We start from the raw sequence: 26,994 nt of genomic DNA on the forward strand, positions 1-26,994 counted from the left end.
ATTATTGGAAAGGGAGAAAATAGCCTAGTATTTACTGTAAGTGAATTGAAGGTAATTACTTAGGAAAGTGCACTTTAAGGATCCTGGGCACCATCCCCCTCCTGTCGGGATCATGGCTGAAAGGTGGGGCCACTTTGCAGACCTGGTAAGACAGAGCAGGGAGGGCTAAACCTACCTCATCCTGGGGGTGGACCCCATTATGTCCCCCAGGGCAGTGGCTGCAAGGCTGGCAATGCCCACTTCTTCCCTGGCCCTGCCCCCAGCTGCTGGTCAGGTCCTGACCCACCGCCCCTGGATGCCTGGGCACAGTCGCAGTCCAGCCCCTGGCAGGAGCGGATGCTTCTGCATAGTCCCAGGCCCTCGACTGACCTGCTCTGCTGCTCACGAGCTATGTGACCCCAGACAAGCCCTTCGCCTCTAGGAACCTGTGTCCGTACCTGGAAAATGGGTGAGGAGGCAGCTGCCTGTCCCTGGGGAAAGGGGTGTCCGTGTTGATGGTCAGTGTCCCTCTGGTGGGAGGTAGGGAGCTGCTGGCCTGGCAACAACCTGTGTGTGTGTGTGTGTGTGTGTGTGTGTGTGGATGGCGGGGCCTCTCCTGCCTTCCCTCCACAGACCCCAACCCAGTCCAAGGGGTTCACCATGGGCACCCCCTCCCAGGTCCCCCGGTCCCATTCTAAGACAGAACCCTGAGCTCCGAAGCCCCTTTGAGTAGGTGGCACCGCACAGGCCTATTGGAAGCAGGGCTGCTCCTGCCCAGCCTGGCTGGACACTGGGCAACTCAGAGTCAGGTAAAGAAGGGCTTTCACGGGTGGCAGAACCACATCTGAGGTCAAGTGCCCAGCTGAGCCCTGGACCCCAACCCCTGACACAGGACAGGACAGGACAGGACAGGACAGGCCCTGCCCGAGTCTGCTGATTGAAGGCCTTTGGGTGCTGATGCCAGGAAGTCCTCCCACCCCCAGGCTGGGGGCTTCCTTCTAGCCCCCTCCTGTGTGACCCAGCCAGGCTAGCCCCTCCCTCCCTTGGGGCTTCCTCTCCTTTCCTGGCCCCTGGTTGGGTGGGGTCACCTCCTCCCAGGACCAGCACCGGAGTCTGATGAGATGAGATGGCCTGGCAGTGACCCCAGCCCTGATCTCCAGGCCCAGGGGGTCCGACAGTGCCCCAACGGGCTTGGAAGCCTTGGGTGGTGAACTGCAAGGAACTGGCACTGTAATCAGCATGAATGTGCCCCTTTGCCGGGGAGGAAAATCCCATCTCGGAAATCCACATCCCGATGCCAGCACGATTTCACCCTCGGGGCCATAAAACCCTTTTCCAATCACCTAGTGCTGTTGGCTGCCAGCACCATTAATTCTGGGGACATTATTTAGAGCCAAGGCATCGCCTGGGGTGGGGGGGAATCAGGTCCAAACTCGGCAAGGAGCTCCCCTCTGTTCCCCCACAGAGGCCTCTGGAGACAGACTATGCCCAGGCTGGGGCGCTGGGCAGGAAGTGGGCATCCTGGCAGCCACACGGTCACTTCATGTCTCCCTCATTAGGCCGGCAGGGTCCCAGATGGGCCCATCTTGGGTGGGAAGACGGATCCTGTGTAGACACAGCCCCAGTCCTCCCCCTGATTCTATCAACCCTCAGCCTTGATTACTGAGGATAACAATGAAACATGTGATTGAATCTCCAAGAAATTGCCATTTTTATAACTTGCACCCGGTTCCTGAGATAAATTAACTGTCTCCCTTGTTTGGCAGGCGCTGAGGGCACATCAGCGAGGATGACACTGCCCTTGATCAGCTTCTCTGGCCTCTCTAAGAGGAATGCCCCTCTGCCTCCCTGCCTCCCGCCAGGCCCGGCGCACCCACCGCAGCCCTGAGCGGACGGGGTCGGCTTGAGAGGGGCCCCATCAGCCGCCTGGGTGGAGGGCGGGCAGCAGGCTCCTTTGCTGGGTAGCTGGCTGACGGTGTGGGTGGTGGGTTGGGGCCAGCTGGCGTCCTTTCAGGTGTCCCAGAAAGCCAGGCCCGAGGCCAGAGGGAGGCGCAGTAGTGAGCAGGCCTGGTAGGAAGGGAGGGAGAGTGGGTACCCAGTTGTTTGAATGGTCAGTAAGTTTGTAAGCTAGCTGGTTGGTGGGTGTAGTGGTAGAAGTTAGCTGGTGGGGGGGTTAACATGCCTCTTGCTGTGTGGGCTGGTCAGCAGCCTTTGGACTGGGGGGATGCTGACCCAGTCAGTGGACCGAATTCACTGCAAGTGACCCACCTTCAAACAAAGGACCCAATGGTGAAATCCCCTCACTCCCGCTGCCCACTGACAAATGAGGCGACATGGGGCCAGCCGAGGGCTGTCAAGAGGGCTCATGCTGGGCAGGCCCCAGAAGGGAGCCGCAGCCCCTTGGGAGGGAACAGGCAAGGGAACCCCGAGGGGTGCCAGTGTAAGTCCCAGATCCAATGTGGGTGGGAGCTTCTCCCTGACCCCAGCACTGTTCCTACCTTGTTGGAAGCTTCAGCCTGGGAGGACCCACCCCTGGCTCCTCCTCTATCCGGTGCTGTCAGGGGCACCCTGGTCTGGAAGCCTATAACCAGTCTACAGGGTTGTGGCACCATCTGGTGGTGAAACCTAGAACCTCCACCTTGGCCTGCCCAAGACAGCGGACAGGCCCTCACATGGAGGGAACTCCCTGGTGCCAAGGGATACTAGGACACTAGCTGCCTGTGACCACCAAGGTCTCTGGCCCTCAGCTGACCCCCAGTCTCTCATTCAACCCCTTTGGGCCCGTTTCCCGGGTGCAGGGACGGGCCCCAGGAGCTCATGGCCCAGCACTGTCCACTCCAAGCACGAGTTGGAGGGGGTCAGAAAGCAAAGAGCAAGGTGGGCAGGCATCTTGGATTCTGGACCTGGTGAGGGTCTGGTCAGGTGGCCCTGGCACTGACCATCAGGCACTCCAGCCATGCTGTCTCCTCAGGCACCACTGTCTGTCTAGCAAGGACAGGTGAGCTTGGGGATACTGAGAAGTAGGGGAAGTGGGTGGTCTCTGAACCCGTGCAGGGGTGGGCACATCCAATTCACCCACCCTGGAGCACAGGAACCTTGGCAGCCCCCAGCATGGCCACCTTCCGGTCCTGGAGCCCCTGACACCTCAGATGATGGGAATTTATTGGTGCTGCTTGTCCCTGAGAGGATTTCCCTGACGTTCTTATTATCTTTGATTCTTAAATAAAAAATGAGCAGCAGTGTTCAGGGAGTCACCCAGGAAGGGAAAACAAATGGCCTGCCATGGTCCGTGCCCCGGGAGCTCATCAGCCACGCTGGGGACAAGGGAGACACAGGAGCATGACCCCCATCTCAGCCTCAGCCTCTGAAATGTGGCCACCCTGGGAGTCCCTCATGACACAGCCCTCCCAGGGCCTTCCTCTGACCTTCACCTGCACCCCATTCCCAGGTCCCACTTGCAGCCAGCTCTCCGTCCTGTCAGGCTGCCCCAGAGGCTGGGAGGGAAACCACCCAGCACTTGACAGGTGTGTCCACCTGTCAAGGGTGTGCCTGCCCTCTGGCCCTAGGATGGGGTCACTCCCCAGGCTGCTCCATCTCTCACACAGTCACGCCCAGTGGATCTGTCTGTCCTTCTGACTATGACTCTAGGGGTACCTGGTAGGTACAAGACAACCCATGGGCCCAGCCACGGGTTACCCTCTGCCTGTCACACACTCAGCACAAAGGGCAAATCATCTCCCAGGCCCTGGCAGGGAGCTGAGGGTCAAGAACAACCTGGAAGCTCAGGTAAGAGGGGAATCCCAGCCCAGGTTACTCTAGGAAGCCTGCCCGGCCTAGGGTCATGCAAGGTCTGATAACTAGAGGCGGAGGGTCTGGGTTGGAACCCAGGTTTGGGGCCACAGAGATGGGACTTCTCCTGAGGGTCTGCGGCTGATCCAGGGATCCTGAGTTTCATCTGTTCCAAACCTATTTTTCAGCTTTAGAAATGAACGTGAGGCCCTGGCCAGTTTGGATCAGTGGTTAGAGCATCGGCCTGTGGGCTGAAGGGTCCTGAGTTCAATTCCGGCCAAGGGCATGTACCCAGTTGTAGGCTCGATCCCCAGCCCTGCAAGAGGCAACCAATCGATGTGTCTCTCTCACATCGATGTTTCTCTCCTCTCTCTCCCTCCCATTCTCTCTGAAAAAGCAATGGAAAAAATATCCTCCAGTGAGGATTTAAAAAAAAAAGAAAAAAAAGAAATGAGCATGGGGCATTGAATGTCGAGGCCACACTGAACCCAGGCAGCTGTGCTCGGCTCAGGGCAGGAAGGGCGTGGGCCTCCTGTCCCTCTTCCCTAGCCCAACCCCTGTCTAAGGGCTCCAGGCTCCCTGAGACCACTGGGTATCACAGCAACTCAGGCAGGAAGCAGCTGCCATGCAGGGAGGAGCCCTACCTGGCAATGGGGGGCCGTGGCCTGGTGCTCCCCACCCTGTGCTATAGCCCACTTTCCACCGGTGGCCAGGAATTCTGGCCTGCACAGGCCCCCATCCTGGAGCTCAGATAGATGCAAACCTCCTACCCCAATGCAGGACACTGATTTTCAGGATGCTTTGCATACATTAGAATATCTGTTCCCATTCTTGGAAATGCTACCACGACTGTGGACCCCCAGCACCCTCTCCCTCCGAGAGCATCCCCTACCCCTTGGGGCATTTTCCAGCTTAGGGCCACAGGGAGGGGTAGAAAGAAAGGTTTCAGGGAAGTGGGGTCTCCAGGGCTGGGTTTGAGCCTCCTGGGTAAAGGTGTCGGCGTATCAGGCAGCCTGGAGTTTGCAGGCCAGGAAGGGATGCTCCCCAGGGTCATAGGCAGTGGGAGGGTGCAATGAGTGGAGCCGAGGCTCCTGTGTCATCCAGATGCCCCAGGCATCTCCTCAAACCCGCTGGAGATTGCCACTGCTTTGGGGCCTCTCAGCTCGGCCTGTGTCCCTGGTGAGACATCAGGCTCCCCTCTCCAGGAGTTTGCCTGTGTTACCACTGCTGTTCTTGCTGTTACCACGGGGCAGGGGGGGTGGACCACAGTCTCCATAAGGACAGCCTCTCTTTCCCCATGTGCCATTCCAGGCACCTACTGGGACTTGGCAGGGCCAAGGGCACTGAGTACAGGAAGCAACCCCCACGTCACCCCACCCTCTCCTCCACACCAACCACCCAGGGCTTTTGGCCCACCCCCTTCCCCATGGCTGCCTCACATCAGATGTCGTCCAAGAAAGCATCCTTGGCCCCACCTCGAGTTTCCCTGAAAGGGTGCTTTGAGCTGAGCACATCAGAACACCCATGAGATTCCGGAGAGAAATGACAAGGCCAGGGCCAGGGGAGGGCCCAGAGGCTCCCCCCTCCTCTGGGTGGCTGAGCAGACCCCCGGCTGGCCAGGCAGCTCAGGGGCAGCTGGGGCCTGAACTTGGCTCCGGGCCCATACTTCCCAGCTCATCCCCAGCCACAGCCTGTTGCTGAGGGCTGCAGATGCTGCTCGGCCCTAGAGACACGGCAGGGACGCCTGGGGCCAGGGCCACATGTGTCCAGCCAATCATGGCCAGTGGACTGTGCACCCACCTCCTCTACTGTGAGCTGCCCACACCGGTGGGCCCTGCAGTGTATCCACCCCGAGTGGACAGGAAAGAGACCACCTCCAGACGGGGGGTGTCACCAGACTTCTTCAGATGGGAAGCGGAGGGTCACAGCAGGACTGCCTGGGTGTGGATGAGGCAGGGCAGAAAAATAGGGCTGGCTAGGGGACAGCTTGGGGTAACCATCCAACACTTGTGAGAGATAACCGGTGACACAATGACTGCTGGGGCAAACTCCCCAAGCCGTCCCCAACATTTGCCCGGAGTCAGGAGGCCTTCCTTCCAGGGCCCTGACGTGAGGACACTCAAGCTCCTAACAGGGACAGAAATGTGCCAGTCAGCTCTTTCCTGCACAGGAGGGGAAAAGCCAGACTTTTGAGGACAGTGTCTAATAGGAAATCCTAAGAACAAATAGAAAAAATGAACCACAAAGAGAATAGAGAAAATGACGGAAACAAAAGGTTCCCCCTCCCCCAAAACCCACTTTATTCCTAAAATAGAACAAGATGCTCTGAAAAAAGAACAGAGTCACTCAGACAACAATAGAGATGCACGTAAATTTAAAACAGGATTGCCGACATTGAAAAGGCCAGCAGCCAAAGCCAGCCCGCTCCAGCTCCATGGGGCCCCCCTGGGACTCCCGTGGGAAACCACCCTCTGAGCCAACGCTCTCCCTAGCCCAGCGCCCAAGCCTGAGGTCAGAGGAAGATGCTCTCAGGTCCGGGAGGGGTCACAATCTCTTCTCCTTCCACAGACCACTCCCAAATTTCATGGCTAAAACAAATACAGTTTAGCCCAAGGGCTTGGCCAGTTGGCTGCCCTCTGAGGCCATTCTTTGGGGGGTCTCCCTGGGCTCCCAGGTAAGATGACAGAAACCTCTCCCCTGATGACCACAATGCTACAGCAAGGCATCCCCCAGGCCAGAGGGTCCCCAGAGCAGCAAGAGAGAGGTCAAGGCCCCACACACAAGCATTCACCTGCCAACATGTTGTTAAGAACCCGTTGGCCCAAGTGATTCCCAGGCTGGCCCGGAGTCCAGGGTGAAGAGGGCAGAGGCGCATGGCAGAGGCGCAAAAGCCCAGGAGAGGAGGGATTTGTGGCCGTTTCTACTGCACGGGGACTCAAGTTTCCTCTGATCCACCTTCTTGAGGCTGTTATTTGAGGATACACTTCCACGAAACCAGGGAGGGGAATCAGAAAGAGGAGGTTGTGGAAACGGGGTGGGGGAGGTGCGGTACGCAGATGGTAGGAAGGAACCTTGGAATGAAGAGAGAGCCAGCCAGGGACCCGAACCTGGCGCCTCCACTGGACGCGCGCTCCACAGTGGGTAAAAGGCCCCTGAGCTCTGGCCAGTGTGGTCTGGCGGTTAGAGCATCGGCCTCGGACCAAAGGGTCGCAGGTTCGATTTCTGGTCAAGGGCGCGTACCTGGGTTGCAGGTTCGATCCCTGACCCCGGTAGGGGCACGTGTGGGAGGCAACCAGTGGATCTCCCTCTCTCTCCCTCTCTCCCTCCCTCCCACTCTCTCTAAAAATCAACCAAAGAATACACACACACACACACACACACACACACACATATATATGCATAATCTATGGACACAGACAATAGTACAGTGAAGGGCTGGTGGAGGGGTCAATGGGGGGAAAAGGGGGACATCTGTAACACTTTTTTTTTTTAAAATATATCTTTATTGATTTCAGAGAGAGGAGGGAGAGGGAAAGAGAGAGAGAAACATCAATGATGAGAGAGTCATTGATGGGCTGCCTCCTGCACGCCCCCTGCTGGGGATCGAGCCCAAAACCCCGGCATGTGCCCTGACCAGGAATCGAACCACCATCTCCTGGGTCCTAGGTCGACGCTCAACCTCTGAGCCACACAGGCTGCGCTGTAATACTTTCAACAATAAAGATAAATACATTAAAAAAGAAATCAGTGGAAAAAATATCCTTGGGTGAAGATTAACAGAAAAAAGAAAAGAAAGAAAAGGAAAAAAAAGGAAAGGAAAGGAAAGGAAAGGAAAGGAAAGGAAAGGAAAGGAAAGGAAAGGAAAGGAAAGGAAAGGAAAGGAAAGGAAAGGAAAGGAAAGGAAAGGAAAGGAAAGGAAAGGAAAGGAAAGAGGCCTCTGACTTGGTGAAGAGCAAGCTGCAATCCAGTCCCATCACTTAACAGCAGTGTGGCCTTGGGTAAGTGCCTAACTGTCTTCGTGCCTCAGTTTCCCCACCTATAAGGAGAAGATAACAATCGTCCTTCCAGGACCATTGAAGTAAATGTTCAGTAAGTTATTTTACCTGACTGGTGATGCCCTAGGTAAAAAGCCAGGCTGTGGGATGATCTGCTCTCCATGGGGGGAGGAGAGGTCACGATGCCGCCTGCGGGGGACACACAGCCATTCCCGGGAGATCTCACCTCCCGGCATCATGGGGGCTGGGGCAGGAGGGTGGGCTGAGGTGTGAGGGAGGGTACACCAGGCACCTTGTTTGTTGTCTGATTTTGTTTTAACCGCGTGTCTGCATTCTGTTTTACATTTTAAGGAAATAGCCAAGGTGGGTGGGGTGGGGGGGGAGACGCCCAAGGGTGACCAGGTGAGGGTGCTTCAGGAGCAGGGAGGTGGTGGGAGGGGCCTTCCCAGCGCTGACTCCAGCCACTTCCCTGCCCATTATGACCTCCCTAGTTGTGTCCAGGCCTTTGTGACAGGCACCCTGGGGCGGACCTGTAAGCTCTGACACCTGGAGGCCCCTCAGTAAGAGGGTGGCAGGTCTGGCCAGGCCAGAGCCTGGACCTGGGGACAGGAAAGGGTCACAGGGAAGTATGGAGGGGCCGAAGATCCTGGGACCCTGTGGCCACTCCCACCCCCAATGCCCTCAACCCTCAACTTCAAGCAGCCACAGAGGATGCCTGGACTCACCCTGCCAGGGGTTTGTAAGGTGGCCCTGCCTGGTGCCTCTCAGCTCCACTGACTCAGTGGAGTCTTCCGGGACTTTTCCAGCCCCAGAGGCCGGGGGCAGGAGGCCCAGGGTAGGCAGTGAGGTACCTGGGGGCTTTATGGCAAGTGAAGAGGGAGAGATGCAGAGACAGAGACCACAAGACCCAGCAGGGGCGAGACAAGGACAGATGGAGGCAAGGCTGGAGTGGGCCTGGCCCCTGCACTCAGGAAGGGAGCAGGGATCACCCAGGCAGGGGAAAGCCCCCAGCTCAGGGTGCAGACCCTGCCCATGCCCGCACCTGTCACCGAGGACAAGGACCCCGGCCTCACCCAGGGCAGCCTCCTCCCAGCTCCAGAGCTCGCCCCTGGGGCCTGCAGAACAGTCCTTACTCCAGTTGGAGCAGGAGAACCAGGATCTGGTGAGTGAGGCACTGGCCCCAGGCTCTGCGCCTGTGGGCAGCGAGCTCACAGCTGATCCTGAACCTCTTAAGCTCCATGCCCCCTCTCCTCTGTCCTGAAGCCACTACCCCAGCCCTAGCTGCCTCAGTCTCCTTCCCAAGAAATAGCTGTGATGGACAGTCCCATCTGTCTGTCTCCCATCCCCAGAAAAGGCAGAACCAGGACCTGCGAGAGCAGCTGGGGTCCCTTCTGGGACCAGGGCAGCAGTTCCTGCCCCTGTGCCCGGAGCACTCGAGTTGCACGGCCCTGGCCTGGGTAAGTACATGGCAGCAGCTTGGATCCAGCAGGAATTTGGCTGTCAGTCCTGACCCTGTGACCCCATGCACCACCCCCTCCACTCCCGATTCCAAGAAGTCCATGCCCACAGACCCTGACCATGACCTTGAAGCTGACCCAGGGCTCTTCTGCAGCCCCCTGAGCGGGCTGGTACCAGGCCCCTGGAGGACAGGAGGGCACCTTTGCAGCTGCTGCGGCAGGAGCTGTGCAGGGGGGAGGAGTCCTTCATGCAGCAGTCCCAGGTGGGTGCCAGGAACTGGGCCGGGGCTGGAGTTGGGGGGGGAGGGAGCCCATTCTTTTTGCAGCAGTCCAAGGTGGGTGGAGGGGGAAGAAGCTAACCACCCGACAGCCCTGCCCATGCCCATTCTGTGCCCCCCAGAATGAGCTGCAACAGATCCGACTGTCCTTTGAGAGAAAGAAGATGGCCATTACTGAGGTGCCCACCTGGCCAGGGTGGGGGCAATGCTGGGGGACCCATGTGGTGGGGCACATCTTTGGGGCATGACCTAGCCTTCCCCCCACCAGGTGTGGGATGGTGTGGCCGAGGTACATATGGCGCTGAACAACCAGGCCACGGGGCTCCAGGTAGGTCCCCCGAAGAGCAATACGCAGAGGATGGGGGAGGCAGGAAATGAGTGGGGTTGGGGGAGGGGTGAGAGGCAGGTTGGTCAGGAGTGGAGGACCCTTTACCTCCTCTGCCCCTAGAACCTCAAGAAGGATATCCGGGGCGTGCTAGACCAGATGGAAGACATTCAGCTGGAGATTCTGGGGTGATGTGTGGGGTCAGGGCCCGGGGGGAGGGGTGGCGGCTGACTGAGCTGGGATGGTGCAGGGTCCTGGTCAGGATGGGATGAACCAACCCCTAAACCCTCTCCAGTTCTGTGGCAACAAACCAGGGGTGGTGCCAGGCTGGTGGAGGGAGTGCGCATGGCCCTGACTGTGCGACTCCTCCAGGGATCGTGCCCAGTGCCGCACCCAAGCAAGGAAGGACCTGTGCATAGCAGTAAGCCCCCTACCCCTCTCCCAAGTCCCCACCCTGGAGGCCCTATTTGGGGAGGGGAGAGGTGGGCTTAGGTGGAAGAGGCTCCAGGGTGGGAACCCCACCAGGAGCCAGGTGACCAGAGTCATTGGGGAGACATGGTGGCAGGTGCCTGTCCTGGGCACGGGGAGCAGGAACACAGCACCCGGACCCTGCAGGGAAGGGCAGGCTCTGACCTGCCGCTCCCCCGCAGAAGGCGAAGCCGCAGCTGGGATGTTCCAAGGGCCTCAAAGGCCAGCTCTGGTAGGTGGCTTCGTGAGTGTGTGGGCAGAGCCCAGTCCCCTGGGGCTGCCCTACGGGCGCCCTTGCCCCCTGACCACCACCGCCCGCAGGCTGCTGGCCCTGAGGCTGCTGCTGGGCGCCCTGCTGGCCTGCACTGCCGCCTACGTGTACGTGGTGGACCCCACACCCTTCGAGGGGCTGGTGCCGCCCCTGCTGAGCCGCGCCGCAGTCTGGAAGCTCCGGGCCCTGCTGAGCCCATTCCTGCGCCTCGAGGTGGACGACTTCCTGCCCTTCTAGGCTGGAGGCCCAGAGGCCCCAGTGAGGAGGAGGCCAGGCAGCCAGCACTGCCCCGGGTGCCCAGCGGCTGAACCAGCCCCCTGCCCACAGCACTGCCATGTACACCGTCCAGCCAAGAGCCTCGGAGAAGGGTGGAGGCGGGGTCTGTCCTAAGGGCTGGGCCTGTGGCCAGACATACAATGGTGACACATACAGCGTCTGAGCATGTCTCCATGGAGATGGGGGGACAAGGAACTTCACTGCATCCCAAGGCTAATCTCAAAGTAGGGGTCCCTCAGGGTGGCAGCCCCACCTCGGCCTTCATGCCCTGTCTGCCTGCTGGATGGCAGCCCCTCCACAGGAAGCCCCAAGTCTGTCCCCGGCACCAAGAGGGCTCTGAGCAGAGGGTGTTGCCAGGAGGTTCTCCACTGAGAGTGAGGACTGGGGACCCTCAGGCCTCCCCCCTCATCAAACCTCACCTGTCACATAACCCTGTGTGGCAGACAACCCCACCCTCCACACACCAACAGGTCACCACCACCCCGCCCCACTCCTGTCCCCTCCTCAACCCAGGGTCCCTGTCCAGTCCAGCCTCCTGGCACTGCCCCAAGGCTCAGAGGACAGGGGGACCATGTTGGTGGACAGAGCTGTGGAGGTAAAACACCAAAAATTTTATTTAGCGCATTGAATTGGGATAGGGAATACCTTCTAGAACAATAAAGAATAGCTGTGTGGCTTGCTCACCCCCAAGTAGGAGAAACAGAGCTGCTGCTCAAGCAGGAAAGGGTGCCGAGTGCCCCAAACATACAGCTCAGAGCAGAGGAGTGAAGACTGCTGCAGAGTGGGCTCACTGGGCTGGGCGGCTGGTTCTCCTCTCGCCCTGGCAGGGCCTAGCGGCTCAGCAGGCTGGTGGCTCCAGGAGGTTAAGGCATCTGTCTGGGTTCAGGGAGTGGGGAGTGCAGTGACCTGTGGGGCAACCTGAGACCCCACCCCAGCCTTACCACAGAGGCCTGGGCTCCCTGGGGAGAGAGTGGCATCTAAAGTGCTTGGTCAACCAGGAAGGTCAAGGTGATGGTGTGACACCCTGGGAAGTGCTGGTCCCAGGAGTTCCAGGGCCCCCACCTGGGGTGTTGGACCCCCTGCAGCAGATGGGAACTTCCTGACTGACTTCCTGGTGGGCTGGAAGTCAGTCAAGGTTTGGCTGATAGAGAGCGGATCTTCAGCCTACACCCCAGGGTCTGTGGCAGCCTGGCCTCTCAACTGTCCTGGACTGGGCTGTTCCAGGCCCCACAGATGCCTACTTGGTACCCCGTTCAGGCCCCAAGACGCTGGGGAAAAGGCTGGAGGCAGCCAAGTGCAGGTGGCACACAGCTCCTCGGGGGGACACCCCAGCAGCTGGGCTCCAGGGGACCTGCAGCAGTGGGCGGTCCTCAGGGAGGCCAAGGTGGCAGAGGTGCAGGCCGGGGGCCACCCTAGGCAGGCCACGATGCCCCCATCCATGGCTACAAGTGCCGATCCGCCCCCTGTGGGCCGCAGCGTCCCATGAGAGAGAAGCAGAAAGGTAGGGGTCAGCATGGGGCAAAGCTGCCCAGCACAGGGGTCCAAGGTCTGGGGCACCTCCCACACTGAGCCAACCCCTGCCCAGCTGTCTCAGTCCTGAAAAGCTGTGCATTCCCAATGCCTCCACCCCAGACATTTAACAGGCAGAAGTGAAGGACCCAGTAAATGCAGCTGTAGGACATGGCAACAGCCGCCACAGGGCCCCCAGCCAGCAGTGGCCCCATATACACCCCCTCCTCCACCCCCCAAGCCCTTAGGTTCCCGGGGACCCCTGGGGCAGCTGCAGCCCCAGCTTTTCTCCAAAAGCCCTGTTACTGCCAGGAATGACGCAGGCCCAGCGGAGCCGCATGCTTGTCAGCCAAAGACCTGTGGGCCAGCCCCCCCTCCCAGGCTTCCAGCTCGGCTTAAGTCAGCAGAAATGCCCGCACACAACATCCGATCCCATACTGCCGGCCACCACCTCTCCCGGAGCCTGCCTGGCTCTGCCCCCCGCCCCCGGAGCCCCTGAGTATCAGCAACAGCCCTGGCCTTGCTCAAGGAAAGGATCAAAATGACTCTTTTTCTTTTTTTAATAAAATTATAGATATATAGATGTAGATATAAAAACATAAAACAGACACAACGCAAGCAGACGCTGCTGTGTGCTTACTCTCGGGTCCCTGGCGCCAGGCAGAACTCTGACCCCCTCCCCATGTGCTTCCCACGCAGGCGCCGAGGCTCTGGAGCCCCGACTCTGCATGCCTTGGAGTAGGGAATCTCATTTGGCAGGGAAGGGACTCCTGGTCTCAGAGGTCCCTGTAGCAGCGTCGGGCCTATGCCTGCTCCCACCTGCCCCCATTGCCACCCACAAGAGCATAAAGCAGAGGTTAAGGCTTCAATGACAGCGAGTTTCCCGGCAGTGGGGGCAGCAGGGGCCCGAGCTTTAAAACATGGGACGTGGCATGGCAGCTCAGCGCATAGACACGGGGACAAGCCCACCAGCTGGGCGAGACGGGACACATGGAGCCAGGACCCCACCCACAGCTGGCAGTCTGTCCGTCTGTCCATCCACCTGTCCGTCAGAACCCAGAGTAGCCCTGGAGCTGGGTGGCTGTGGGCCAGGGCTGGACTCCCCGCAGCAGAATCGGCCTCACCAAACTAGAAGTTTCCAGCGGGTCCCTGAAAGGCAGCAGGATAGGATCAGCCAGGTGGCAGGCCCTCAGTCCAAAGGATGGCCAGGCCTCTCTGTCCATTTCTGGGCCACAGTGACCCATCTATAAGGGGGGTAGGTGGGGGCTGGCCTGCTGACAACCTCGGGGACATGGGTGCAGTCCCCACAGATACAGTCCATGCCCCCCCAAGGCCCAGCCTAGATCCTGTAGGTGGTGGCCTTCAGCCCTGCCAAGCCCCGGTGAGCAGGTCAGTGGATGGGCAGGTGGAGTACGAGGGACAGACTCGTGGAGGTGTGGTTCTCTCCTGCTGATGCATCCACAGCATGTCTGGGCCTCCTCCTCTGTCAGGGCAGAGAAGTCGGGGGTGGGGGGCAGCCGCTGGGGTTTCCGGGTCCCCGTGGTGCCACAGCAGATGGGTGGCAGTCACTCCTCACACGGAGATCTCGTACGTTGTCCCACCCACGCCAGACACCTTCTTAACGAGCGTGTGCCGGACAGGGCTGGTGGAGGGCCCCGGGGGGCCGGCGGCAGGCCCCAGGCGGGCCAGGCCCGGGGACTGCCCGTTAAGCTTACTTGGGGGGGTCTTCAGCTGAGGGTGGTCCCTGCATCAAAGCAAACACATACATGCACACACACAGTGAACAAGGGACCATGGCAGGACAGGCCAGTGGAGGCAACAGGACAGATGATGCAGACAAAGCCCTGGGTGGCCCATGTCTGAGCTCAGAAGGTGCCACCCAGAAAATGGGTGGCTTCACCGAGCCAGTCGGGAGGGCTGTGCTGTCACAGGACAGACAGACGTCAGAATAGCTGTCACACCCTCAGATCCCTCAATCCCTCCCACTGGCAATACCACAAGCATGGGAGGCCAGCTGGGTACCAGCCAGCCGAGGCCCTGGTTCTGCCTGGTCCTGATGCCCTAAGCTGGGGAGCCGTGATGACTGTGTGGCCCCTTCCCTGTTGCCTCCTTGGAAAACGAGGGGCTGCCCTCCTGCCCCAAAGCCTGCCCAGCAATGACCTCACTGCCCAGTCATGGAAGCAGGAAGCACTCCCTCCCTGGCTGCCATCCCTGCCTCTCTGTGCAGCTGCCACATGCCGCACCTGTTACATCCCCAAGAGACTCCCTGACCCAGCCTGCGCTCAAGGCGGCTCAGGTGATGCCCTGAAGATGCTGCTGTGTCTAGTGCGAGACCCACACACAGCAGGTGCTCAGTTCTTGTATTTGGACCTAACCTGCCAGGCAGCCAGTCCTACATCCTGTTACCCACTGGGAGCCTGGGCCAGCCTGCCCTTCTGGGCCCAGTTTCCCCATCTCTGAGCAGGTAAGCCCCTGCTTCCAGGGGCTGTGTGCCCTACCCATGGTAGCACATTGTGCTGCAGGGTGCTGTCCCCCACATTCAGCCTCCTGCAGAGGGACAGTAGTACCATATCCTGAGGAAGAAGGGCTGGGTCCCCCATGCACAGGTCTGTGCTACCTGGCAGGGAATGTGGGGCATTAGGCTAAGATGCAAATCCTCCCACATCCCAGGACATGCCAGATGTCCTTGGAGGGGCACAACCCTCACACAGGCCAGCTAGGAGCCTCCAAGGCAGGGAAGATCCACCCACAGGTGGCCTCAGGCCTTCTGGACAACCCATACTTGCTCAGTCAAGAGGTCCCACAGACAGCCAAACACCTGCCCCCTGCCGGGAAGCCAGCAGAGCCCCCAGCACCCACCTCTGCATGGCCAGTGAGGGCGGTGGTTCCGGGAGGTCCGTGTGGATGAAGGCAACAGCTTTGGGGCCTATGTAGGAGGGCGAGCGAGGAGTGCTGGGTGGAGAGGGCGGGCCCTGGCGAAGGGGAGACCTGTGGGAGCCACTGCCTGGCCGGGGTCCTGGGGCGTTGTTGTTGGCCAGGTCTGCCTGCAGGGAGGAGGAGGAGGTCCGAGGCGCCCGGCTCACTGCGCTCGACAATGACGACATGGACGTCTGCAGTGCAGGGTTTCGGGCACCTCCGAAGCCAGGTCCCGCCACGAGGTCGTCTCTGGAGCCGTAGCGCAGCACAGGGCCTCGGGGGCCCTCGGACAGCATGCTGGCCTGCTGCAGGCTGTAGGAGCTGGGTGCATCGTAGACGCCCGAGTCGCCAAAGAGCGAGTCAGCCTGAGAGCGCAGCAGCCGCTCACGCTCTTCCCTATCCTTGCGCTCCTGGATGGAGGCCATGATGGTCCTGGACAGGTTGTCGTAGCGCACAGGGGAGGGCTCCCTTGGCCGGGGGCCCAACACGGGGCTGAAGCTGCGGGGTGGGGGCCGTGGTGGGTCACCCGCAGCCCCAGGGTGCAGGTAGGGGGAACGGTAGCTGGCCACACTGGCTGAGGGGTGGGCGGGGCACGCATGGCCACCGGGGGAGGCGGGGTTAAGCAGGCTGTCATAGGACAGGCTGCCATTACGGTTGGGTAGTGCATGGGGGGCAAAGATGCTTCGATGGGGCGTTGGGGGCCCACCATCAGAACGCAGGGGCTGAAGGGCCATGTGGTCCCCACCCCGCCGGCTAGCAGCCTTGAGGCTCAGGGATCGCAAGGCCCCTGAGAAGGTGTCAGCAGCGCTGAGCGGAGGGGAAGGCGGGTAGGTGGTGTGCAGACCACCAGATGTGTAGTCAGGGAGGTCCAGACTGGGCTCAGACGTAAAGTCCAGGCTGTGGATACTGTCTTCCCCCAGAGTCAGGGAGTCAGGGCCTGAGACCTGCAGGGAGAGAAGGTACACATCTGCCACTACCCACCCACTACACCTCACCTGGTCACTGGATGCTGTGCCCACATGGAGGCTGCAATCCTAGTGGCATCAAGGTGATGGCAGGTACAACCAACAAGCTGTCCCAGAAGCTCCCTATGCCCTGGCCATACCACCTGTTTCTTGTCCACCACAGAAGGAAGTGGGAGCAAAGTGAAGCAGAGCAGTAGCCTCAGATGTTGTCTCCCCAGGGAAGGGTGTGCATACTGCTCTAGCTTGCATTCTCGGGGTGGGGGGGTGAGGGCAGCCATAGGAGCTGGACCCTGAGCAGACATAATAACCACACAGTGACCAGGGCCCTCTCTTGGGCACCCCACCCCAAGTGTTGGGGCACTACAGGGCCACAGCTGGCCGCTACAGACACCCAGGGCAGTCTCCCCGGAGCCCACCCAGCTCAGAGGACAGCCATACCAACAGGGTCTTTGTGATTCCAGGCTTGAGCTGGGGACAAGAGCCTGCAAAACCTCAAAACCCAGAGGGGGCAGAGGTGGGGACAAATGTGGCCTCAGGGCACCTGGCCAACCCCAGACCCTCTCTGAGATCCAGGAAAATCCCAGGAAGGAGGTAACCTAGGTGAGGGCACAAAGCCCATTCGCATCCCCAAGAAGGGCCACTGCACACTGGCGAGAGAGGCTCAGAGTCACTGCCCAGACTAGTGGGCCCTCGGGTGAGCCTGGACATTGGAACTGAGAGGAGGGGTTTCCTGGGGTGGGGGCTGGACTAGGTGTGCTGGTCCAGCCACAGGGCTGCCCCTTGGGTGGCTGTGAAGGAATGTGGGCTGCCTGGGAACACTTGGGGAACTCCTGGGAATTCTGCAGGCAGTCCAGGGCTGCTGATTGCTCCAGTAAACACAGAATGCTTATACAACTCGAGCAAATAATGTGCTTTCTCAAACAATCTCAGATTCTTTCGAAGCCTTCCCGTGGGCCTTACAGAGTGACTAATGGTGAAATTCCTGGCATCCTGGCACATACTACTCCTGGGGGCAGCCGCCTACTGGGCCAGCAGGCAGTGCTGTCAAGGGAGTAGGGCCAGGGCTGCCTGTGCCAGCCCCTCCCAGGACACCCTGCGCTCCTCCCCTCCACTAGCCTCAGCTGGGATCTGTGCAAGGTGGGGTCCTATTGATACCCTCCCTACCCCAGGCAAGGCATCCCAGGGGGTGAGGCCTCTAGGGGTGGTATCTCCGGGGCAGGGCATCAGGGTAGGGCCAGATGTCCTCACCTGCTCGCCTGGTCCACAGAAAGGTGCTTTGGGACCTGTGGAAAAGGCAGGCCGGAACTTGTACATGGCAGGTGTCGGGGGGCTGGTCCTCTGTGCTGACAGGGCGCTCTCTGGGGGAGATGGACCACAGTCAGGCTAGGGTCAATCCGTACCCCTCCCCTCATTTGGCCAGCCCCACCTCACCAGCACTGCCTGGGCGTGGGGTCTGCCGGTCACCGCCAAACGTGCCAGCCTCCGACTTGGGGGGCAGTGGCGGCCCCAGGTCCAGTGGCTTCTCATCCAGCCGATCCAGGCTACCCTTGGACTGGGAGGGGGCATGGTCAGTGGTGGATAGAGTGTGGGCCAGGGACAGGGCTTAACTGAGGCCTCCTTCCTGGGGCCCTGGGACCTAGACCCTTCCCCAGAATCTGCTCAATTCCTCCACTTTCCATTCTTCTGGGCCCCTCCAACCTGGCTGCTTCATGCCTCCAAGGTCTGACCTTCACCCCATCTCCTGCCCACCCTAGAGCCCCCACCTTGCTTCGGCCCAGGGCAGCCTTCAGCCCATTGTCACTAAGCTTGACCTTGAGCGGTGGAGCTCGATCCAGGAGTTCAGGCCGAAGGAAGGGAGGCTTCAGGCGAGCAGCAAGCGGTAGGCGGGGTGGCTCCACCACGTACCTGCACCGGGGACAGGGGACAGTGGCAAGGCCGACCAGGTTTGAATGTACAACAAGGGCAGAGCCAGCCCCACCTGCCAAGGGCAGAAGTAGACCAGGCATAGGGTCTACAGCTGCCCACCCTAAACCCAGCAGAGGCCCCTCGACATCCCACCCAGGCCTCACCGGGGAGCCAGGGGGCTGCACAGCACGTGCTCCACATTCCCATAGCAGCCTCGTGTGAAGGGATTCACACCCCCACGAAACTTCCCCGTCACCTGTGGACAAGGGACCCTTCAGCCAGTGTGGCCACCCAGGACCCAGGCAAAGGTAGGCAGAGGGACATCTGGGGTTCGCCCCAGGTTGGTCACAGTCAGCTGAGTAATAGCTCCACCCAGGTGACCCCAGCTTGTCCCTGTGGAATTTCCAGGCCCTGAGTCACTGGTGGCTGCAGTGGCACAGCCCCACACCCCTCCCACACCTGGGTATGCTGGGCCAGAGCCTCTCCACCACCACCACATAGGCCCCCTTGGCTGAGGGCCCCTGCAGCCCTGCCCCAACCCCCAGGGTCCCTGTGCAGCCCTGACCCTCTCAGCATCGGGGACCCCCATCCCTATCACTGTATGGCCCCACCCAGGGTCTGCACCTGCTCATTGGTAGTGCGCCCCCGAGTGACCAGCACCACGTGGAAGCCAGTGAGGCCGATGACAGGGATGAAGAAGAGACCGGCCACACACATGACAGCCATGCTGGCCCGTTAAGGCCAACGGCCATGGGCGAAGACAGAGCAGGTGCTTGTGGGCAAACTACCCATCCATCCAGAAAGGGCAACCCACCCCCTGGGAATTCCAAGGCAGCTGACCCACCAAGTCTGTTTCCCTGTGAAGCGTGCCCCCCGCCCACACTGCCTCTGTGGTCTGGCCAAGGATACGTGATGGTGGTGTGGGCAGCTCCCAGCCCTTCAGCGTGGTTCAGCACGTAGACCAGGCCAAAGGCGACGACGCCCACCATGTGGGCGCTGAGCGACAGCAGGAACAGGAAGAAGTAGCGGTAGTTGCGGCGCCCAATGCAATTGTTGACCCAGGGGCAGTGGTGGTCGAAGTCCTGGGCAGGAGCAGCACGTCAGGGTGAAGGGCGGGCAGGGGAAAGGGACAGAATAGGGAGGGGAGCAGACGGGGTGGCAGGGCGGTCACCTCTACACAGTTGTCGCAGACGCTGCAGTGGGAGCAGCGTGGTGGGCGGTAGAAGTGGCAGGTGGCACACCACTTCATCCGGACCTGGATGCCCCGCACGTCCACATTCTTGTACAGCGGGGCCCGGAAGTCGTCCTCCTTGTCCTCGTCTTCACCCGCTGTGGGCCAGAACCAAGGCGTGCGGAGAGCCCCTCCCCGATCCCTGCCGGCACCCCCCAGGATCCCCCTCCAAAGGCTCTCCCCATGTCAGCCACTCACACTCTAGTGAGAGGGAGCAACAACCTGCCCCAGCACAAGGTCCTACCTCGGGGGAAGACGCCGGGGTCCATGAAGGTGGCCATGCTGAAGTTGGCCAGGACGAAGAGGAAGATGATGCCATTGTAGACGGGAACAGCTGGGGACACAGCTCTTGTCAACCATGGGCACCTGTGTGGGACAGCAGGGCAGAGCTGAGTCTGCGAGTGTGGCAAGTAGGTGAGGAGGGGACTCAGGGGCAGAGGAATTAGGCATGTACATGAATGTACTGGCCTTCAAGACCACTATCAATGCTCAGCATGGCAGTCAGGAAGGCCACTGCTGCTGTGGGCCCTCTGGGAGACCCCCGCCCATCTGCCTGCTGCTCCTTTGCTCAACCATCAGGCTGTGTGCATCATGCACGGTGCACAGACTCTGTGCCAACTCTAACTCCAGCACGCCCCCAGGCAGCTGTTGGGAATTTAACTCACAGTTGAGAAAACAGGCTCAGAGAGGCCCATAGGCATCGGGCGGCACGATTTAGAAGGGGTGGCCAGAGCCCACTCAGGTCCTTCCACCACACCCAGCATCCTTGCCAGGTTCTCAGGAGGGAAACGAGCCCTTTCTGCCCATCAGTCATGACTGACAGAGGCCAGTGACCTACCAGGCAGCTCAGGCACCCTATCCTCACCCAGACCTGTCCCGGCCCAGTGGGGCCCCCTTAGCAGGAAGATCCTCAGGTATGAGGAGCCCCAATTCTCAGCCAGTAAAAACAAAGTGGCGTTATCCCTGCTCTTCCCTGAGAGGCGCAGTCTCAGAGTCTAGGCCACCAGGCAGCCCCTTCTTTTTAGTAGGTCACCTTACTCTCCATATGACAGCACAGAACACTTGGGGCAGAAAGGAATGATGCCCCCACTCCTTCAAAATCTCTCACCCACTTGTCTCCAAAGTTGCTCCCTCTTCCAGGAAGCCTTCCCAGACTCCTGGTGCCCTATAAGGGTCATGCATACCTCCCTGATGGGCACCCTGCCACAGACAGCATCTTCCTCAGCCCTCCTGGGACCTGACCAGAGCCCCCTCTGTGGAGACCCACCAGTCTCTGGGCACATGTCCTGTGGCCAGCTGCCCGACTCAGCAGTAGATCCCTAAGTCCACTTACTCAGTGCCCACAAAGCCCCTCTGGCCTCAGGCTCCCCATCTCGACCCTGGTTCCTGGCTGCAGGGACATTCAGGGGGGTTGCTCCCTTCCCAGTACTGAGGTTCACTGTGAAGTTGGGGGGCCATTGGGGATCCCCCACAGAAGCCCTGACCATGAGCTGTGCCTGTCAACCAGCTCATGCAGGCCATACTGGCGTACCCACGCCTGATTTGGCCAGGAGCCAGCTCTGCCACCCCAGCAACCACCTCCATGGCAGCAGAACTTGGCTATTTTTAGTGGAAAGCAAGAAGCTATTTAAAGATTCCCTTCCCACGGCAGCATGCTCGGCACCCAGAGCCCGAGTTACCCCTTCCTCTTCTCCAGGACCTGCCATGGAGGTGGATGCACACAGCCTGAGGATGGGGTTCCCTCTGCTGGGAGGGCCTTCCTCTGCCACCCCTATCCCAGGCGGCCCAGAGTACCCCCTAGCAGACACCTTCCACACTCCTCACCCCTGCATGCTGAAGCCTAGCATACAGACAGTGCTCCAGGGATGTCTGTGCCTCTGATCCAATCCCATTCAGCAAGACAACAATGGGCCCCTGAAGCACGGTCTACCCATCAAGGCAGGGGTGGGGCACAGGCCCAGTTGCCAGTGGGGATGGGCTTTCCAGGAATGCTGGGACCCAGGGAGAATGCCTGGGGGCACTGTAGACCCCAAACGGGTGGTTCGAACCAGCTCCCCATGGAACCTTCTGGGAAGGACTGGCCACATAAACTGTGCAAAATAAAAATGTTTCACTTGTTTAAAAAGTATAAAGAATTTCAAGACAGTGACAAGAGAGCATTAAAGCAAACACGGGCCCTTGTGCATCCGAACTGTCCGAGGGCCAGCAGCAGCCTATCCTGGGAAGGAAAGAGGCCGAGGGAACCCAGGATGCACGGGGCTGGCTAGGGACAGGCAGATGTGCAGACATGGAGCGTAGCAGGCAGGGGGCACTGAAGGCAGGACACATGGAGGGAAGCTGGCGTGGGAGCCCCGCCCACCATTCTGTCCAGGTTTCACTGAACACACAGGGCCTATCTGCCCTTCACAGTGGGCTACACATTCCACACTCCCCTGTCCTTCCCATTTTACAGACAAGGATCAGGTACCGGAGGGCTTGACACATGCCCAAGGCCTTGGAGCGGGTTTGCACCTGAGCTGTGAGTCAAACCATTACATAGGCTGGAAGGGACCAAACCCCACAGGCAGGCCCCACCCCATGGTGACCAGAGCTCCCGCTGGCCTGGGCAACCTGTACTGCTCTGTTCTCCTTGAGCCTTGATGAACACACAGGCTGCATGGGCTGGATAGTGGCCCTGATTAAAGGCCTAGGACTGGGGGGAGCGGTGTAGCTGTGTGGCACTGGGGCCAGGTTTGGAAATCTGAACTGTGACAGGCCAATGCTTACACTGAGGTACTGGGTGGCCTCTGTCCAGTGTGGCCATGACCTACCCACCACCTGGGCCACATGTCCCCAGGAAGGGCTGGGGGAATTATTTAATGTTTGGTAGGTTGGGCAGGGTTGCAGGTCCTCTGATGGAACCTGAGCCACTGCCCCCTCTGCCTACTATCTCCAGCCCCCCAGACTTGATTCAGACCCAAAGATTAGGCACTCCCATGCAATCCTGTCCCCCATCCTCCCTCAGGTGGCCTTCACCACCAGGAAGTGCCATAAGGGGGGGCTCATGCCTGGCTCACGCCTAAGGGGGATGGCTTACTGGCTAATGCTGCCAAGGCGTGGAACTCAGCCACTGGGGGAAACATGTGGGCTAAGGGGAGAAAGATGAAAGAGCCCATGCAAACATAGGTATATGCACATACCCATGTGAACATACAGGGACAGATGCATGTACATGTGTGCAATACACAGACACATAAACATGCTCCATTTGAGACATACATGTGTGAGCACATAAGCGCACACTGTAAAAGCATCCACAGAAACACATGTGCACACATCATTGTACACAAAAAACATGTGTGCATGAACACACACGAACATGAGTCAACATGCAAGGCACATAAATGTACAAACATTTTCAAGTACAGATATGCATACTCATGCACACTGGCACACCTGCACAAACACAGACGTCTGCACTTGTGAACACACGCCCCTCCTCCCACTGACCCGAGCCCCATCCAACCCAGGCTTGGCTGCCTCTCACCGCCCTTCCACCTCTCTGGGCTTCCCTTTGCTCCCTGTGGACCAGGGAAGCATGAGGATGTGTGAGGACACACAAGCTCTAGGCAGGGCTGGCAGGCAGCACTGCTCAGCCCACCTTGAGTCTGTCCTAGGCTCCAGGAGTGCCCCTCTGCCCACAGGGATGTAACCCACTCCCACCCAGGGAATGGTGCACTACAGGATCACCCTGCTGGGCAGGAGCCAGCCACTCACTGCTGGCTACAGCTAGGTGTCGGGCCAGAGTGAGACTAGGGGTGGGAGGTAGCCTGGTTGAGGGTCCAAGCCCTCCTCTGACCAGCTCCTGCCTCTCCAACACAGGGCCACAAACCACTGCCATGAGCCCCACCCATGTCGAAGCCCCAAGTCCTGCCTGGGCCAGCAGAAAGACAGCACCCAAGGAGGCATGGAAGGTTCTGCAGGGGCAGCATGTTCACCAAAGTTAAATGGGACACTTTCACTTAAATTAGGTTCTTCATTAACAGTTTGTGTTCACGCACAGGGACACCCAGGACCAGAGGGTCTGTGGCCACTTTGCCCTGATCAGACCAGGCAAGGCCTCTGGCCGTGAGCACCCAGCCATCTGATCTCTACAGAGAGGTAAACTGAGGCTCAGGGAGCCAGGGATACCCCAAGCCACATGCAGCAAGTCCTGGCAAGGGGCTCACACCAAGTGTCCCCACCCCTCCCCATGCAGCCCCTGCCAACAGCTCTGTCCACCTGGGCGCACCATGGGCTGGCCTGGTCCAGAGCTGGCCCTTCCACTGTCCTAGGCCAGGCCTTGCTGCCTGTCTAGGCCTCTGAACATGGGGAGGGCTCAGGCCCATCCTGGGAACCAGCCCTGACAGCCCAGAAGCCAACCCACTCACTGGACCCAGACAGAGACAAGATGGCCCACCGGCCCCAGGCATTGGTATTCTGCGAAGCAGCCCAGCTCTCTGATGTCCACAGTGTTCCCATCCTTCTGCAAAGTGGCTCCGGGAGAAGTAAGAGGCTGGGGCAGAGGCCTGGACCGCCACCCACCCCACCCTAGCACCTGACCCAAACCTGGCACTGAGCCACAGTGTGAGGGGCTTCTTCGGCCTAGGGGGACACAACTGCACCAGGAACCCAGGAAGGCTTCCTGGAGAAGGGCCTCTCAGAACCGGCCCTGTGGTGTACTTCCCATTCTCAGAGGAGGGACACCCCCACCTCCTGGCATCCTTTCGATGCCCCAAATTCTCCTAGCAATATATCTGAATGTACTGCTGGTCCCAGTGCCCTCACTGAGCTGGCCTTGGTCCTCCAGGCACCGGGTTCCTCACCACAGTGTGTGACACCAGGAGCTGCTGCCTGTGTGGACCTGCACTAAAGGGGCAACTCATGCTTACTGAGTGCAGAAAGGGGGCCTAGGGCCCCTCAGCATCCAGTGAAGTCCAAGGATCAAAGGCAGAGAAGACAGAACCCTGTGGGCCTGAGGGTGGGGAGAGGGCCCAGGAGCGCTGCTCCCTCCCTACATGTGTCTTAGTCTGCAGCAGGCCTGGGCCCAGAAACAGGGCAGACACATGGGTACTGGGGTGATGAAAGGCCAGTCTGAGAAGGGGACCACCTGGACCCCTGCTTGCCCAGAACTGGCACATTGTGCCGGCATCAGTGGGCCTGGCCTGCCCCACAGAGCCTCTTCTCAGCAACCCAGCTGTCAGAGCAGGGGCAGGCCAGGGCAGGCCAGGGTCAATTCAGCCCGGGAACGTGGCCTCAGGGTTGGGCTGCAGGGGAGCCCTGTCCTGGGGGATGAGCGAGGCCCCCTTGGCGAGATGGTCACTCCACCTGGACCCCAGCTAGTGCCCCTGGGTCCCTATCCTGCCATAGGGCCACACACGGGACAGGATGCAGGCACCACCTGTGGTACCCCAAGGGTACCCTGTACTTCCTAACATGATGTCCCTAAACCCAGACCCCCATGTGTGGTAACAGAGGAAGACCTGGCACGTGGGAGGGCGCAGAGGGTGCAGCAGCCTCAGAGCTGCTTGGGAGTGGGTCAAGTTCACAGGACAGGGAGTAACAGCCCTCTGAAACCACGACCTCACCATGAGCCCACTACAGCAAAGCCAGGTGAGCCTAGAGAAAGAGACAACGGCTCCCTGGAGTGAGGTCAATTTCAATTTCTTTTTAAATGTGTTTTTTTTTCTTCTGCATTTCACAAATTCTCAATAGAGAACAAGTATTACTTTGAAAGTTAGGAGGAAAAATACTAAACTGCACTTATGAAATGAAAAACTGAGATGGGCAAGCAGAGGCTGAGGCTCCCTCAAACTCCCGACCCTGACCCCAGAGCCAGGACTGGGCTGGGCCCCACCCCTCCAGAAGACCAAGGAGGGCTTGTCCCTCCTCTTCCTGCGCCTGCTGCCCGCCTGCCCCTCTCCTCTCTGCCCCACAGTCAGCAGCTTCTGAGTGACAAGAATACGCCTGCTCACCAAAGCCAGAAATAAGCCCGTCCACACAGGCCTTTTTAAAACACGCTCTTGGCAGCCAGTGGCACCTACCCAGCCCCAGAGTCCAGGTAGGGGGCTCTCCCACCTCCACAGGCACCCAATACAGACTCACCCTACACAAGGCAGCCACCCTCACTCTTGCTAATGTGAAAGGGTGCCATGCCAGCCCCTGCCCACCCTGCTTCAGTTCACTCACACTCGGGGGCTGGCCTGCCTCTGAACAGAGGTCCCACTGGCTTCAGGTCTTCAGGAAGGTTTGAATGGTCATCGCTTTGGTCACCAGAGCTGTGTCTAAGCCTGGGACTCATGGAAGGGGGTGGTCACAGACCCTCACGACTGAAGTCTGGAGCCCCTAATCCCTCCTTGTACCAAAAGGAGACCCCGGGGCTCTCACAACTACGGAGAGGGAGCTGTATCACCAGCATCACTCTGGTCTGTGAGCCAGCCTGTGTCTCAGGTGAAGAAGCAAAAGCTACAAAAGCCCAGAGCCCTGCCAGCTTTCTGCCTCAAGTGTTCCAAAGCCCACCATGGCCAGTGTCCCTGGGTGTGGCCTGGCCTGGGCCCTCCAGCTGTGATCACTAGGCTTTCCTGTGAAGGAGGTCAAGGAAGGGTGGAGGGTACTGTCAGGCCAGTGTCACCTGGAGCTGTGGGGCAGAAACGTGGCAGGCAGGCCAGACCACACCTATTCAGGAACAATTTGGCTCTGACCCCTGGCCAGATAGCCAGGCAGGGACCCAAGAGACACCCCTCAGCTCCCTGCCAAAAGGGATGGTGGCTCTGGACAGCCCATGTCTCCTCCTGAAGCCTGTGGAGAAGGGAAGGCAGCAGCCACACCCTGGGCAGCCACTGCACACTCTCCTGTCCAGGCTCAGTGCCTCACACCCAGGGTCTGCCTGGCACACTCATTAGGTGCCCACTGGACACCAGTGCCCCCTCCCCCGCAGGACTCACCTTTCCCTTGTGCCCCAGGATAGGCACACTCACGGCCTCAGCCTTAGCCCAGGGTGGAGGCTCACGCTGCCCACAGCCCTGGTGCCAGCCCTGCCCTGCCCAGCCCTCTGAGCTGGACCCGGTCCCGGTCCCGGTCCCTGGTCCCTACCCCTTCTGGCCCGGCTATGGCCCCTGCGCCCCTGGCGACGCGGCGGACTCACGTGAACACGAAGAACAGGGTGCTGGAGCCGACCAACAGCGCGGCAGCAGTGGCCACTGGGATGTACTTGGCGGGTTTGAGGCGCGTCCCGGGGCTGCGGGGCATCCTGGGCGCCGCGCCGCCGCATCCCTCCCCGGGGCCGGACGGGCGGGGCCGGCGGGGTCGTGCCGGGGTCGGCGGGGCGGGTTGGACGCGGCGCAGGACCCGCGGCGGCAGCGGCGGCGGCAGAGGAGGAGGAAATCCCACCCTAAGGGCGGCGCGGCGGCGGCGGCGCGCTGATGTCAGCGCGCCCCTTAAGGTGGCCCGGGAGGCGAGGGGCGCGGGGCAGGGAGGCGAAGGGGCGGGGCCAAAGGCCCAAGGAGGACGCGCCCGCCGCACCACGCCCTCTTTCGGATGCTGGATGCAGGAGCCCACCCAAGCCTCGGACCCCCAAGGCCCCGGTCCTGCGCGCGCGCGCAGTAGAGCCTGG

General features: G+C 60.0%; 2 protein-coding genes across 3 annotated transcripts; one reads left to right on the forward strand and one right to left on the reverse strand.

Moving 5' to 3' along the window:
- The first annotated feature begins 8,332 nt into the window (after positions 1–8,332).
- On the forward strand, positions 8,333–11,526 carry CCDC188 (coiled-coil domain containing 188). Its single transcript, XM_081122456.1, has 9 exons — positions 8,333–8,925; positions 9,113–9,220; positions 9,376–9,483; positions 9,621–9,677; positions 9,767–9,826; positions 9,947–10,011; positions 10,196–10,244; positions 10,474–10,523; positions 10,613–11,526. The coding sequence occupies exons 1-9, from the start codon at positions 8,392–8,394 to the stop codon at positions 10,797–10,799; spliced, it is 1,218 nt and encodes a 405-aa protein (XP_080978582.1). The 5' UTR covers positions 8,333–8,391; the 3' UTR covers positions 10,800–11,526.
- A 524-nt stretch (positions 11,527–12,050) lies between these two features.
- On the reverse strand, positions 12,051–26,717 carry ZDHHC8 (zDHHC palmitoyltransferase 8). Of its 2 annotated transcripts, none has more exons than XM_081122455.1 (11): positions 26,527–26,717; positions 19,609–19,730; positions 19,305–19,462; positions 19,043–19,215; positions 18,758–18,860; positions 18,298–18,389; positions 17,992–18,133; positions 17,660–17,780; positions 17,477–17,586; positions 15,207–16,207; positions 12,051–12,301 (listed from the first exon to the last, which is right to left on the reverse strand). In XM_081122455.1, the coding sequence occupies exons 1-11, from the start codon at positions 26,628–26,630 to the stop codon at positions 12,076–12,078; spliced, it is 2,352 nt and encodes a 783-aa protein (XP_080978581.1). In that variant the 5' UTR covers positions 26,631–26,717; the 3' UTR covers positions 12,051–12,075. The 2 variants fall into 2 exon arrangements, with proteins under 2 accessions (XP_080978581.1, XP_080978580.1); XM_081122454.1 differs by lacking the exon at positions 12,051–12,301 and adding an exon at positions 12,909–14,091.
- Positions 26,718–26,994: the final 277 nt, after the last annotated feature.

The sequence above is a fragment of the Miniopterus schreibersii genome, assembly GCF_964146895.1.
Source record: "Miniopterus schreibersii genome assembly, chromosome: 20".
NCBI lineage: Eukaryota > Metazoa > Chordata > Mammalia > Chiroptera > Miniopteridae > Miniopterus > Miniopterus schreibersii.